Source organism: Apteryx rowi, unplaced genomic scaffold (assembly GCF_003343035.1).
Source record: "Apteryx rowi isolate R43461 unplaced genomic scaffold, aptRow1 scaffold_628, whole genome shotgun sequence".
In the NCBI taxonomy this organism is placed as follows: Eukaryota; Metazoa; Chordata; class Aves; order Apterygiformes; family Apterygidae; genus Apteryx; species Apteryx rowi.
Genome location: NW_020450903.1, coordinates 487,740 through 503,967, shown reverse-complemented (window position 1 = coordinate 503,967; position 16,228 = coordinate 487,740). Strand labels below are relative to the sequence as shown.

At 34.8% G+C, this 16,228-nt stretch overlaps 1 protein-coding gene across 1 annotated transcript in view; it reads left to right on the top strand.

The window, feature by feature from the left end:
* ARMC4 (armadillo repeat containing 4) overlaps nt 1-16,228 on the top strand; it is a 59,355-nt gene that overhangs the window by 12,889 nt on the left and 30,238 nt on the right. The window contains exon 7 of the mRNA XM_026084168.1: nt 5,363-5,477. Within this exon, the coding sequence (XP_025939953.1) occupies nt 5,363-5,477 (115 nt within the window). The remainder of the gene's footprint in view (nt 1-5,362; nt 5,478-16,228) is intronic.

The window sequence follows — 16,228 nt, the reverse complement described above, 5'->3', positions numbered from 1 at the left end:
TTACTTTAGCACCACTAGAGAAACTCTAAAAAACTCTGGTGATTCTTCTGGATTCTGCTGTCCTTGACTTTGGTGTGTAATAGAAGCCCAGAACAAAGCAGGAGAATTGCAAGGGATGGCTTGCCCTCAGTAAGGGTTGAGCATTTTCAAATATATTTTCACATTTTGTTAGCTGCATGTGTTTAATAAAGTGTGGCTTACAGACTAACCATTCAGTTAAGCAGTCTTCTGTTTTGTAATGTGCTTATATTTGCAGTAGTAGGTATGTGTACTACTTAAATAATCATTATTTCTAGTTCTAAAACTACACAGGCTGCTTGAGAGGGGAGCTCATGTAGTTTCTGTGAATGATTCAAGGGTATGTAATGAAGAGGATGGGATTAAAAAGAAAATAACATATTATTACAGACTGTGGAAAAAAAAACCCCTAAGAATGAGGGTCTATGAAATAGTAGAACTCACTTCCGAGAGAAAAATTGTTTGTTTATCATACATTGCTCAGACGAAGCCAGCATTGAAAAAGGAAGAGTAGTAGATAGGCATGGGTGAATCTAGATCTCCTCCATGTCTTTTATCTATTAAATCTCTGTGATGTTTCCAGCTGACTCTTTAACTTCTACAGAGTGGAAGGTCAACAATGTTATTTTTCTTCACCAAGCCTTTACTTTAAGGCAACTTCAAGAAATTAAATGATTCTTAATAACTTTCTTGACCTATGTAAAATAAAGAGCGAATCATACAGCTGTGAGAGAATACCAAGCAAAAACTAAGTTGACTTTTCTTAAAACAACATAACTATGTGACTGAACTTTCTTGGTGTTACATGAAGAGCCTGAAGCTGTTTTCCATACTCAGTCTGCTGCAAGGTCTTTGACAGCGATGCTTCTAGACAACTTTTTGTACGGTTGTCCTTTTGAGGAACTTTTTCCCAGTTATTCTTTTTTCTATTACTAAGTCCAGAAGACTGGTGCTTATTCTTTAATGTTCACTAGATTTTTATTTGCCTTTTTCATTTGAAAATCTTTAGGATTCATCTCTAGCATTCAAAACTGAGGTTTTAGAATCTTGCGAACTAAAATGTACAATTATTTTAGCCAAACAGATGGAGTTTGAGTCACTGGTATATAATACTACTTATCAAAGCAGTCTGCAACAACTAGTGATAGTTTTAAGAAACATGCTAAATTGTGGTTTCAAAAAAGACAAGATTACATTCTGCCAGAATTAAACCCTGTAATCTTACCAGTGAGCACAGTATAGAATCAGTATAGCTTTGTTTGTTTACATTTGTATTTGTGGTCTAAATTGGCAGGCAATAAAGCTAGGCTTCTCAAAAGTCCTGGCAAGTAACAGTGTAACAAAAAAGATGATAGATATGACAAACAGATGTCTAGGCTTTGTGTATGCATGTGTGTTTAAGCAATTCATGTTGATGTTTCTACTGGAAATGTTCAATATTAAATCATTTGAATTTGAAAGGGATGTACTATTTCAGAATAATGTTTTTGTTAGTTTAAGATGTAAAAAAAATCAACGTGCATTTCTAGAATTGTGACCCTGGCCTTGCACAGACATATGGCAATGACCTTGAAGGTTCTTAAAGGAAATAACATGAAAAGTCTTTATTCAACAACTATTGATGATAAACAAACAACCAAAGTCATTCAAAAAAATTATCATGTTAAATTATCTGCCCTGTCAAATAGCAAATATCAATTTATTGTAACCTGAGACTGCCCAGCAGCTGTCTTAGATACTTCAGTAATCTCCAAATGGATTTAATTGCATTGAAATTATTTGCCTGCATTGAAATTACTTGCCCATAAGACATATTCTGTATGCCCCATACATAAGCTGTTCTGTGTGGGCACCAGAAAGGTGTTTTGCTCGGAGACCTCACAATTACCCTTTCATAAGAGTGATGTCAGAAACTTCAGGTAGGAATAACTGGATAGCCTCTCACCTCCCTTAACCATGTCTGGCCAGTATGGGAGTGCATGATACCGCTTCACTCCAACTGTTTCTAATTGCCCATACAACTACTTCTGGAGCAGAATAATTTACATGATGTTATAACTCGTATCAGTGAGCAATGAGAACAGTCTGCACAAGGCCTAGATCTTTGAACCAGAAGATGTAGCCTGTGGTCATCTTGGTCCATGTCTGTTGCCAGGCACCTCAGCTATGTTAATGTATACTTATACGTTGTTATCATGTGTATCTATACAACTGTTCAGAATTTGGGCTGTTGATTCTGAACTCCGCATATTTATACATTGTTAGGCACTTATAGTAAAGCAACAGACAGCAATTTAAATTTAAATTTTTACTTTGGGTAACTTTCATGCCTATCAAGGTTTTGACTATTAATAGTCTTGTATATGTTAGATTCAGTAGATTAAATGTATGCAGTTCAATTATTCCATAAGTAGTTAAATATTTGCACTTCAAAAATATTAAATAGTAAGATTTTTTATATCAATTCAATATTGTATTATTACAGCTTTTATGAGATTTGCCTCAGCTTTCAAAGAAAATGTTTTGCATCTTCATTAAAAGACATGTTCTTTAACAATCCCATGAGTAGTTGCTTAATACAGGTTCAACTGTAGTTTAATTTTGTCTTCATAATGTCAACAAATTATTGTAAAATGCGTCATTTAAGTGACCTTAACCACAGGGGTGGCTAGTGTACTAGCTATGAATCAATACAGAACTGAATGCCAGCCAAAGTAAATTTTAAAGTATGCCTGCTTGTATTTATTGTAGTGGATAGTGAATATTGTTTAGAGTGATGCCATCAGAGCTGAAATTTTCATGATTACAGGTCTATTTTTACATTTTTTTCTTTCTTTATTTGTAAAGAAAGCTAAAATAATGTATATTTTTGTCCCCCTTAAAAAAGGAATTTTTATATAGAAAGAAATCTAAGGYCTATGCACTTTTATAGAGGGACCACTTTTCAGGGCCATTTATTTTAGTGTTCCTTTTGCTTTTATTGCAGATATGCTAGTTTGAATAGAAAACTCTCTAACATCCAATTTCTTCATCTCCTACATTATACAGTGGAAACAGAGAAGATAAAAAGTTGAACTGAGAAGGGATTTAGTCACTTGTTTACCAATACTTTCTTTAATAATTGGCAAATATATTTCCTCAGCAAGATGAAAATGAAAGGGTTTATGCTTGTATGGTGATTAAATAAATAACCACAACTCTTCCAGTATGAGAATTAAAGAGCATTGTTCTTGTATTTGGAGTTCTTTTCATTTGGATTAATCTAGTGTAACTGAGAGAAGGAAGTAATCAGTGATGAACAATGTAATTTAGAGATTTATTTGCTTAGTTCATGCAGGTTTTGAGTTTGTTTTTATACATGTTGGACGGACTGAGGACCACACTTTGAGATATTCTGAGATATCCTGTTGGGTCTAAGCCTCTTTCTGGTCTTGAAACAAAAGGCAAAACTTTTATTTAGAAAGCAAACTATACCATGAAGAGAGTACAGCTTGAGAAGCTGAAGAGAAGACAAGAAAAATGAAAAGAAAATGAAAGTAAACTTTAAATTGAAAAGGAAGCTTTGAAAAAATAGAAGGAAAGGTGAATCAGCCTAGAGATTGTTTTCTTTAGCATGTGGGGAAAATATTAGCTCAGTGTTTGGCTTCTATCTCTTAATTTTTATATACTGGTTGGACTTAGGTCATTTATATTTAGCCCCTCTCGGAAGTTCCTTATGTTGCTAAATAGTCAGTGCTTTGCTTGACTAGAAGAAAGATTCATGGATCCTTTATTATTCAAGTCCTGTATAAGAAAAAAAATTTCTTTGTGCTTTCTGAAATGATGGGAAAGTAATATTGAAATTGCTCAGAAGTTTTGGGGGCTTGGAGGGATTTCAAAGCTTGTTTTGAAGCTTTTCCTTAAGTTATCCTTACTACATGGACATACATATGTAATTGCGTAGTGTGTAATCATGCTGTTATRTATTTTGTTACGTTAAGATTTCTGAATCTGTCTTTTGAATGATAATCTTCTTGCATCTGATCCGGAGCTGAGTAAGTAAAACAAGCTGTATTAAAATTAGCAAGTCTTTAAAAAATTATAGTGTTTCAGCTTAACCATAGATTTCTGCAAAAAAAGTATTGTTTTGAAAACTTAACTGTTCAACCAGTTTGCATAAAAGTGTTGTGAGTGAAGTCCTTCGTTATTTTAAACAGAGTTCATGTTTTTAATTTTTTCTGCTTCAAATGATGGCAGGATTACACACAGAGCTGATTTTATAATTAGTTTAAAAAAATCTTGGCAAACATATGTAGTGAACGTAAATGATGTTTTATGTGATTTTTGTAGAGTAGTCTGTATTTTATTTCTCTTATACTGTATTTACAATTAAAGATGTAGAATAACTGCATACAATTAAACTTTTACTTTTGAGTTTAGAAAATCAAGGTATTCTTTATCTTCAGCTCATCTGCTTTGAGTTTAACATATCTTTTTGGAAAAAAAACATGTTTGTAAAGGATATTAAGTTTTGTTTGGCCTTCCTTTCCATTTAAAGTATTCACTGGACCCTAATGTGAAGTTGTGATCCCCAAAGCTGATTGATATATAAACATAAGGCAGATGGTGCAGAGATGATTCTGATGATAATTCATTTTTCAGCTAGTCATGAAGATACTTTGATTACAGTGTGTTTAAGTAATTGTAACACAGTATTCAATGTTAGTCTTGTTGGTAAGGAACACATGGGAAACAAGTTACACGTTATTCAGGCCCAACAAAGGATGCACTGTGGTGTAACCACTTTAATTCCTAATGCTAGATTAGAAACATAGGACTTTAAAATATGTCATACAGTAAGGTAAATATATTAAACATAGTCTAAGTAAAAAGTTAAGTACATAGTTTTTGACATAAATATTTGTTTTGGAAAGTATTTGTCACTATATGAAAGAAGCCAGTATGCTTGAATTCAGATTTCACTTTGCATGCAGTTCGTTAAAAAGTCACATGCTTGTTTTTAGGTTTACATGAGTCCTGGTTATAATGCAGTTTACTTTATCTTTTGTAAGCATTTTAAATCACAGTACTGAGAAAAAGGTAAACAACATTCATGAGATTTAGTTAGAAAACATATTTTGTTTTTACATCAGTTGTTCACAGTCATCTGTGATAGTGAGCAGTGTTTATAGAAAATGCTGATGGCAATTAGCTGACAGTAAAACACAAGCAGTTACCTGAAACAACAGTGTGTTAAAGAAAATCGTACCAATATTTTTAAAACTCTTCCAAACAGATATAGTTTAAAATTTAACATTGTCTACTCCGTAATTGATTACCTTTTTTTTGTCTGTTTCTGCAACAGGATAATTGACCGTCTAGATGGAGTTCGTTTGTTATGGTCATTGTTGAAAAATCCTAATCCAGATGTTCAAGCAAGTGCAGCTTGGGCTATTTGTCCTTGCATTGAAAATGCTAAGGTGAGAAAGTATTTAAAATAATATTTTTGTTGCCTATATACTTGCGTATAATTTTTACATTTGGATGATTGTCAACAATACTGTGGCATTTTTTACTTACACTCTCTCTACTTCATTCTTTTAACTGCTTTAAATAATTGATGTATTTATTTTTTAACACAACAGTAGGCTTCCATCTAGTGCTCATTATAGCATTCTGTTTTGCCTTTACAGTGTTTATTTTATTTGGAAAACATATTTTTATAACTTACTAGGACCTAAAAATACTGTTCCCAAATAAAGCATACTGAAAATGCCAATCTGACAATGTGGGAAACAGAAATCTTCTATTGATAGGCTATGAACAGGACAGGTAGTTGTAGCTATTCTCCACTATGAGGTACTTTAGCTGTTCTCAGGAGACAATCTTTTGGGTTGAGAGCGTATTTTAGACTCAGTGCCAATGTAATCCTTAGATTCTCTGCTCAGACTGCCAGCAAAAAGTGCCGTTTGTGAATAGTAGTTGTTGTGTGGGTCAGCTGTGTACAGAAGACTGAGCTATTCATTTATTTCACATCAGCTTCCAAAGAGAGATAAAATAGTGAGTATTATCTGTAACTCATCTTCAGTGAATTGGTACCACTGACCTGTGGTAAATTAAGTGGGGAAGGCTTTGTTTCTCATTCCATGTTCTCTAAAATAGTTCTTTAAAATACTAAGCATACTTTTAGCCTTAACACAYGTGCAGTAATATCTTCCATTTCTAATCCACATCCATATTTATAACAACTTTTGTTTCTTCTCTCTACCACAGATATATATCCTTCTACATATCATTTGAGAACCTGAAACTATAAAAGGGGGAGAGCCTTAGAAGTGCTAGATATCCTTAGCATCCTTTGCAAGCAGTGTTTCCTATTTGGAATTGAGCACTATATGGTTGCTATTAATTTATATTGATATAGATGTAGATTAGATAGATAGATAGATGTACATATAGCTATATTGATGAAGTTATTGAAAGAACATTTGCTCTTGATTTTTATAACTTAAAACTTTTTTACTTTTCTGTTTCTTCACATTGATTTCTACCATGACAGCTTCCCTGACATTTTTCAAACATGCCAGTTATTCTGAATTATTTTTCCATCTTTTTTTTCTGAACATAGACTCGTATATAAAAGTCCTGTTATCTACTGATGTAGTTCATACATGTCTCTTCTATCAAGATACGGCTATACCTGCCTCTCTCTCTAACGATATTTCTATAGTTGAATGTTAAAATATCACTTTATCGCTCAGTAATGAGGCAATACTTATTATGTATAAGACTCCATGAGCAGTAGTGCCAGGGTAGAGCTCCACTTTCCCGGAATTCCCACTTTAAGCGCCTTTTCAGAAGTTATTGGGTAGGGGACAGCTACTGAAATCATAGGCTACATGGATTTTCTTCTTTGTTTTTTCCCCTTGGGTATTTAATGAGTTTAAGCTATGTACATCCTCAGTGTATCTGTCCTCCTTTCATCTCTCATGGCTGCCTGCCCAAATGCTAATCTGTGACCCCACAAAGAGCTCTTTGTATGAGACTGAGGCAGAGTGGCACGCTGACACAAACCTACCAATACCCTTTCCTCCAACACTGAATGGAAAGAAAGATGTATAAACAAATGATTATAGCCACACAGTGGATATGCAGGAACTATCTATGTAAGCAAAAAAATTTTTTTTATTCACAGTTAATAATATTTAACTGTTTAAATGATCTTCCGAGAAGCACAATTCAGTTTATGCAGTACTAGGTTTGAAGTCAGTGATAAGGGTACAATTTTAAAGGGATTATATGCATTCTGGCTTTTCCAAGCCTGTACTTGAGACTGCAAACCATGTTTCAAATAGCTTTGAGATTGGATTCTGCATTTGTTTTCTTTTTTTGTTTGTTTTGGAGAAGCTGTAGTGTTTGTCTTCTGTAGTGCGGAGTTTGGTAGATGAAACRGAACTTGTTACCAGTATTAGAAACAAATTTTTATGACAATGTTGTACAGCATGCATTTTCTTGCACAAACACCTTCTGTACGTACAAGGTAAAGGTTATTTTCCATGATATTTATGATGGAGCTAATCTATCATACTGACCTGGCTCTTATGGTCAAGGTATGTGAGTACATGAGTATCTCTCATGTACTTATCTCACCATATCTTCTTAAGATTGGGAAGTCTACTATTTCTGTTTTACAGTCAGCAAGAAATGAGTCACAAAAGGCCAAGGCCTCAGTTCTCAAAGGTAGGTGCCAGCCACTTCTGAACATTTGGGTCTAACTAATTTCTCCATTGTCAAACAGGAAGTTAATGGCAAGAAGGGAGTAGAATCCAAGTGTCCTTAATCCTAGATTATCTATGACAGCAGTTACATTATGGTAGCTGGAGTACTTCCCATAGAATAGAATTGTAGAATTGGATTAGAAAGTACTGCTTAGTGCATCAGTATGATTTAGGTTAGTGATATTTGGTCTGTGGCAGATTTAAGACTTTTTAAATAGAGGATGTAAGTTGTACAGTCTCRTATATAGACTGTTTCATCTCTGACAGCTACAATATCAGTTTGATGTCAGTCATCACTTCTGTTTACCAGTGTTAGTTCTAAGTATTTTTAGCCTTAAGACTGTTTGTAGAACAAAGATCTTGCAGGTTGGCAGTGATATAATTTCAGTGGTAGAAATGTCCTAGGAAAATTTGCACAGCACCTGTCACTGCTACTTGTGAGCCTAAGACAAATATAACGTGATTGTGGACAAATTAATTTATGCATTTCTCTAAAAAATAAAACTAAAAAAGGCAAGAATAGCATTAATTAAAAATAATTATCTTAATAGAAGCAGATTCCTATTAATTAATTCCTTACTTCCAAAAGGAAAAGTTACTACTGCAGGCACATTGGTAATGGCAAAGTATTAGCACACTGTCCAAGAAACACACATGATTGTGAAAAATTGCTGAGAAAAGTCTACTCAACTCTGTTGATGTTGGAATGGCAACATTTGGTTATGATGCTACTTTGAAAAGCAGTATTTATAGTGTTCTCCCAGTATACATCAGTCCAAACAAGAATTTAGAGAAACTCTACAAAGATGTTATTTGGGCTATTATAAATTTCATCCAAGGGCATTATGCCAATAACAAGGGTGCTGCCAACTTGAGTTTGTATTAAAATACCTATTTCCTCAGAGAGTAACCTTTAAATAGTATGTCTTGAAATTAAAAAAACATATATTGTAGAGGTTTTTCTCCTTCCTTGTGTGTAGTAGAGTTTTGGGACAAACTTTTGAATAGGAATGGTAATGGCAGGCCCACTTCTTTCCTCTGTCTTTTGTCTGTGCTTACATATCAGCTTTCAGATGTTTCAGTTTTAACCTTTGTTATTGCTACAACTCTAAAAGCTTTCTTAAAAAACTTGAGGAAGCTCATTATGTATGAAGTCTGTCAAACTAACTTAAGTAAACAGTCTGGGAGTGGGGATTTGAGGGAAGAAAGAGGGAAAGATATTTATTCTATTTTCTTAAAATCTACTTGTAAAATGACATCTCAAACTTCTGTGATAAAGCAGTTTTTTTCAAGTTTGTTGCATCCCTTTCAGTCCTGGAGTGGAATTTCATAGGCCTGATGAATAGTCAGCCATGTAAAGATGCCTGTGTATCTCCTACGTATGGGGAAAGAGAATGTCCATGTTGGCCCAAAAATATCAAAACCAAAACTAAACCAGGTTTAAGTGGCAAGGGCCATGAGGTGAGTGTGTGTGAAGGTCCAGTAGCCTCCATATGTAATTGCAAAAGCATTATATAATGAGGATGTGATTCCCACCGGAGCCAGCAGTCTGGAGTAAACCTGTGTGGGTGGGAAATATGCTACGGATGACCCATGCTATTTAGGCTTTTTATATAGATTTTGCTTGTTATGGAAATTTTAATATAATCATATGTATAAAGCTACAGAGAACCTTTCTATTTAAAAGTAACAAATAAAGGTAGTTGAACTTGGAAAACCTTCTGATATTTAACAAATAGTAAAATTATAACCAGTTGCTGTTTTAAATGAATTAAAATGCTTTGTTTACACATTTTACTAATTGAAAATGTAGTATATAAAGATCAGTAGTTCCCCATAATGCGGTGTTGTTTATTTTGTTTTTATATTTTATAAATTATACTTAAATAGTACCAATACATTTCTGTTTATGTACCATTCTTTGGTTAAGCCCATGATGTCAAAATTCCCTGCTTGAGTATATACAGCACTTTCCAGTTTCTTTGTTTTCCTTGCTATGCTTCTTGCATTTATATACAGAAACCTTGGCAGTTTAAACTTAATGCTCTTACTGCTCTCTTTCCATTTTCCTACTTGTTTTCTCTAAACATTATCCTTTTTTAACATCATTCATACCTACTTCTCTATATTTGATCTCATTTTTATGCAGTTTTGAATACCTCATATCTGGATGTCGACTTTCCAAATCTTAAAGTTTTTATTACGAACTAAACTTTGAGAAATCTACTATAAGAGATCCAAAAGGAGTTTTTGGCTTTCCCTTCAGGCCTTCCAGAGCACCATGCTCCCTGGAGAGTTAGGAAGCCCAGGAGGTCGGAGCTGGCCCAGTGAATCGGTAGCTGCCTGCCGTGCTTGCCGGGGTGCAGAAAGAGCCAGCCTGTTGGATGATTCTTGACACAGGCTGCCTAGAAGCTTAGTGAACCAGCTGTTCTGGGACATTTGGGATCTTAGAGACTTGTTCTCCTATATATCCTGAATGGACTGCCATAAATTGCCCAAAGGCCCCTGAGGCCTACCAGTGATGCCCAGTTTGCATAAAAACACATAGCCTAAAAGCTGGGAAGGAAAGAGAGACTAAGAGCATAACCCCTGTCTCCCTCACTGGGGAGCCTCAGATCCTAAGGTCCATGCAGAGCAGCTGCCTGGGAGCTTGGAGAACATAAGAAGCCCAAAAGCTTGGGAGCTTCTGGAGACCTGGCCTTCCAGCTGTTTGGCAGCCCATCAGGCAAGAAGTCAGGGAAAACCAGAAGCCAAGCAGCCTGACAAGCTACTCACCAGCCATCTGGCTGACAAGAGAAAAGACGAAGAGGCACGTTGGTAATTTAGCCTGTCTTTCTGCCTGGTTTCTGTCACAACTTTTCAAGGAGTCGTCATGTTCTTATGGAAGGTTTTGGTTCCGTTCCATTAGCATTTTCTGATGGAATACTGTTCCACTGGAAAATATCTGACGACTTTTCTTTTAACTTAAATTATAATAGCTACACATACTAGTCAACAGCGTGTCATGTTGCTTCTGTACTTTTAAATTAGACTTGCTAATTGGATATAAAAATCTATAAAAAGTTTAAATCCCATCTTCCTCCCATTTTTCATCTCTTTTCTCTTTTCTTTTTTCATCTCTTCTTTGTTTTTCTTGCTTGTCCATCTCCATTCTTTCTGTCTTTACCCTCTCATTTACCACATGGGACTTCCATAGATTTTAAGGCAAAAAAAGAGCACTGAGCATTGTGTCTGATCTACTGTATAATATAAACCAGAAAATTTCAAGCAATCATTTTATCTGGCCCAGAAGCTTTTGGTTGAACTATAACATATTTTATACTTCATGCTTGTTGTTCAAATTCTCAGTGGTCTGCAATTATAACTGCTACAATATGATATGATTGCCTTGCCAAATAGAACTCTCTAGTTTATGGAACCTTGCCAGAGTTGCAAAGACAAAGACAATAATTGTAATAACAACTTATTATTTTGTGTTGTCACTACATTGATTATTTAGCTAGGCTGTCCTCAGAAAATTTTGATATTACTGTCTTGCATCTCTGCAATATTAAACTACATAGTAGTGTTAGCTATCTCATAAATACATTCATAATTTTATGATGAAGTTTGCTTAAACATTTGTTTGGATTTATGTTCAATGTTATCTATTTTTCATACTTCCATTATTATAATGCTTTTCAAAATAATGTAAAACAAATCATGACCTTTTCTCTATTGTGGCCTCAAAGGACCTTGATACTGGTGTTTTCACTGCTTCTGTAAAAAAGAATAGGGTTTTGGCATTCATTCAGGAGTGAACTTCAGTGAGAGCTGCAAGTAGGAATAGGGGGCAGAAAAGGAAACGTAGTTGTAGTCTCCCAGACTGAAAAGAAAGAGAACAAAAGCAAAAAGGACTGCTTGAAGTTGCACCAGCAACTGTGAAGGCTTTTTTTTTCCCCACCATCTTTTTGAGAACATGCGTTACATGCTTTCTTGGGCTGTACACTTGGCTAATGGACTTTTGTTTCTTGAGACTATCAATAGCAATACACTTGCCAATATTTAGCTGTGTGATGATCAGCTCCCTGACGAGCCAGGAGAAAGCAGTTCTGCTCTTCCAAACTGCAGAGTAGCCCTGGAGCCATTTTATAGCTACTAATATAACACTGAGATTGCTCTAGCTGTAGCTGCTTCAGTGAGGTGAGGCGAAGAGGACAGGAAAATCCATGTTGATTGTCTGCTACTATCCAGCCCTTCATTTTCCCAACACACTGTACAGAGGCAGAGATGTGAGATGTAGTAAACTAGTCTTATCCTGAAAGGTGGTTCTTCATCAGTTCTTCTGCAGTGGAAATCTCCACAGCTGTATAGACAGGAATAAAATTTGCCTTTAAATATAAAATAATTTGAATGAATAGTAACACTGTATTGTTTAATATGAAAAATGAATAGAAACTTCCATATATAAATAGTTTTTTCTTTTTTCACTGAACAGCTGTAATATAGAACTTTACCTGTTGCATGTCTTTATTTTGTATTTTAAATTCGGTTGTGCTTCACTAAGTCATGCAACTGGAGGTAGAGAATGGAAGTGGACAGCTTGCTTCGTTAAAGTAAAGGTAGCTTAAAGATGATTCTTGATAATTAGAGTTTATTTGCACAGCCATACCATCACTTTTTTGGGCAAAAGCAATTGAATTTGACRAATTAGCTGTGACATCTTAAGCTTTTTAACATGTTCTAAGAGTAAAATACTACTTGTTTTTAGTGGAGAAACTTTTATCTTTAGAACAGAGTATTTTTAAAGATAAACACAATGTGTTTTTATAATGCGGTATTTAGGTTTAAATCTTTCAAATAAAGAAACCAGTATTCACTTTGGAAGGAATAGGAAAGGAATCCAGTTACAAAAGAATTCCGTAGTGCCTGTACAAGAACTGTATGTCTCAACTTAAGGCTGATGAACTTTATTTCCTTAATGAAAATAACCACAAAAATACATATAATATGATGACAAGAGAACTCAAAAATCCCAAATGTTCTCCTTGTGTAAATACTGCAAAGATCAAATGATTTTTACAAATCTGCCTTTTCTGCAAATATTGTAATGCTTTCTTGCTCCTAATTAAAAAAAAAAAGTGTAAAGCTGGTCTATCTTAGGGTATTTCTGCTCTTGTGAGAAGCCAAGAATTAGCTGAAAGTAAAAAAAGTTTAAAAAGGAAGGGAAAGTTAACTAGATTTTGTTAATAGTTATGAGGTTCAACAAGATGAAAGTATTGTGATTAAAAAGTAGCAGGATGCAGCTTTTATTAGCATAGTAGGTAACCTTGCAGTCCTCAACGTCTATGCCAGATACTTGGTTTTACTGTTTGAAATTGCAAACTCCTCCTTTGAATCCAGTTTTGAAATAATATTTATCATACTTTCTGAGGATAAAAGCTTTGCTGTCCACTTGTTAGAAGAAAGATGTGATCGTGTGAAGTCATGAAATATCCTGTTCTCTCTTTCAGGCTTCTCCAGACATTTAAAAAGTATTTTAACAATCCMTATTTTTTCATACCTATCACCTAAGATTAAATATTACATTAAAAATTGTAATATAATAGTGATGAATATCTAAAATGAAGATATTTCCTGTTAATACAGTAAAACCTTCTTGCTCTGACCCTTTTTACATTTTTATTTCTTCTATAAATGTTACTGCATTTAGGCTCTTTGTTCAGCTCAGGAAATATTACTTGTTAAACTAGAAGCATTCAGTCTATCATTAACACATACATTCAGATGTATAAAATAAAACTTTTTATTTTATTGCTTATCAGTAGGAATGATTTTATCAATGTTTATATCTATAAAAGCTGGTTCTTACAATTCATCTCACAATGCCATATTTTTTTTCTGCTTAACTTGAACTGAGTAGCCTTGTTAGGACAACAAAGAAGTAAGGTTTTATCAAGATAAGTAAAGAGGGGAATGAATTTGCTAAATTCACTTAAATGCATTTTTCTTATTTTTCTAGTTGTTTGTTGTATAGCTGTATCCTAAGATGTTCTCTAAGCATTTCAAAACATTAGAAGTCTATATTTGTTGAATATCTTCATATGTAACTTAAAAGAAAGTAAGTGCGTAGATTAATAGATTACAGTTTCATTGTATATAAGTGCTACAGTATGAATTTAGTGGTTTAGTCTTAGGCTTGAAATGCAGCACTATCCACTCCACATTCAATATCAAAATTCTGTTATACCCCAATAGCAAACTAACTGCATAGCCAAAACCCTGAAATGCCATTTACATTTCTGCAGCAAGATTTAAGGACTGCAAGTAAATATTAAAGCTTCATACATTAATATATGGAAATGCCAAATGCTTTGGGTTTAGTCTCACAAAAAAGTTACGTGTCAATTAATTTAAAAGGTGGACTTTAAAAAGTATAGATGTAAATGCCTGAGGGTATCTAGAAACCAAGTATGCAGAAATTACTTTAGACTTTATAGTGTGAATAAGTACCTGAACATTAATACAAGTGTACTCAGAGAACATGGAATGGAAAGAATTGAATCCAGGTCTTTGCAATCACAGGCACAACTTCATATAATTTCTTCTTGTGAAAATATCTTTAAAGTATGGCAATTGCATATAACAAATACACATATGTTGCAATAAAAAAATTAAAGTAGAAATTTACTGTGCAAAGCAAGTTTGTGGTTTTGCTAAATGATGCCAAAAAAGATTGCATTTGTTGTTTAAATTTCTTTGAAAGAAAAACTCATCAAAAGATCTTATAAGTAACTTAACGGATTTTAAAGCTCTCATTTCAGTCCTTCTTTCTGCTCATTGTTCTTCAAATTTCTTGCTCTTTGCTTTTCTCTTTGTCTTGTACATAGCCCCAGACTACACCCACAGTCACATTTGGGAAACTTTCCTGACATGTGGTTTCTGTAGTTTCCCTCTGCTTTTCATCACTGGTAGAAGGTTCTGTCCTTGTGTATAGCTGGTTTCACAGACGGTTATTGAAACTCCTTTCTTTTACTTACTGCTGGATTGTTTACATAGTATTCCATCAGTTTAATTTGACCATACAGCTTTACAAAAGGTGGAAAGTTAAGCTTGTCAAAAGAGAAACGTAACAAGTAGGGCTCTAATCACTTGGGATTATGGGAAAATATAAAATTTCCACAGATAGGAAAATACAAAATTTACGTATTAGTTCATAAAATGGGAGATGGGTTATCTTACCTCTTCATGGAACAACTTTCAAGAGCACGATGAAAAATTGCATGAGTATTTGAACCATCCAGAAAAGCAAAATCATTTGCCTATCTCCCTGGGCCCCCTTTCAAATCCTAGACACTTTACTGTAGAGTTTACCTGTTGAACAGAACCTTTCACATTTGTTGAGCCAAAATTTAAACACAGAGTCAGTCACACTTCTGTACTAAGTTTCAAGGAATTCAAGTAATTTTAAGTGTCACATATTCTTTCCTTCTCCTGTATCTGACCATTTAGCTGTATAGCCTTCTAATACTCATAGATAAGAAATGTCTGCGTAGAAGTTTTCCTCTGTGACCCACCATCTAGCACCTTTGGTCCAGTTTTAAAATTTCAAGTAAGGGGTGAAAATTCCTGTCAAGAAGTATTCAAGCAATAGTCTATTGATACATTTACAATGTGGTACGTATACACCAGCAATGACAGTCAGAGAAGCTTTTTTCCTGGCATATCCATGGGAAATATGCTGTAAACTCACCTCCCTTTCCATGCAGTTCACATGGTAATAGAAGTGGCAGAGAGTTGCCCTTCCTTCTCTGTTTCTCTGAGCTGATTTTTTGAGTCATAACCTTATATTGTCTTTCTTTTGCATAAACTTTTAGATCTTCTTTTAATGTCTGTAAGGACCTCTGTTATTTGTCCATTTTGTTATATTTAGGACTTCAGCCCAAAGTTTGCTCTTGGACACTGCCCTTTTTCCACAGGCTGTGGCTTCTGGTTTTGACCCTCAAACTGTATGGCACTAACCTCTCCCTTCCAGTCTCAAGAACTGTCCTGCTTGTGGTAGAAAATATTATGTTCCTGATGAGCATACCCGCTGCCTTTGCTTTCTGGGAGAAGGAAACATCACAGCTAAGTGTTCTGGTTGGCATTTAGTCCCATAACTGAAAAGATGGAGTGCAGCATGTTCTGGAATTTTTATTTACCAAGTCCATGAGTGATTTGATGGATTGGCTCAGCAAAGCTAACACAATACAATTGGAGCCCTCCTCTGCTCATAAATCAGCCCCCAAAAGAACGAAGTACAATCAAAACCATTCTTGGTCTCAGGGTCACTCCCTAGCCCTAGGAGAGTTCATACTTTCCATGTTTGCACTTCCATGAAGTCCTAAGACCTTTCAGTCCAAAAGGGTTTCAAGAGAGTATCTGGTAGTTTTTACTCAAAATTCTCCTAGTGGCCTGTTGTGGTGAGCACACAA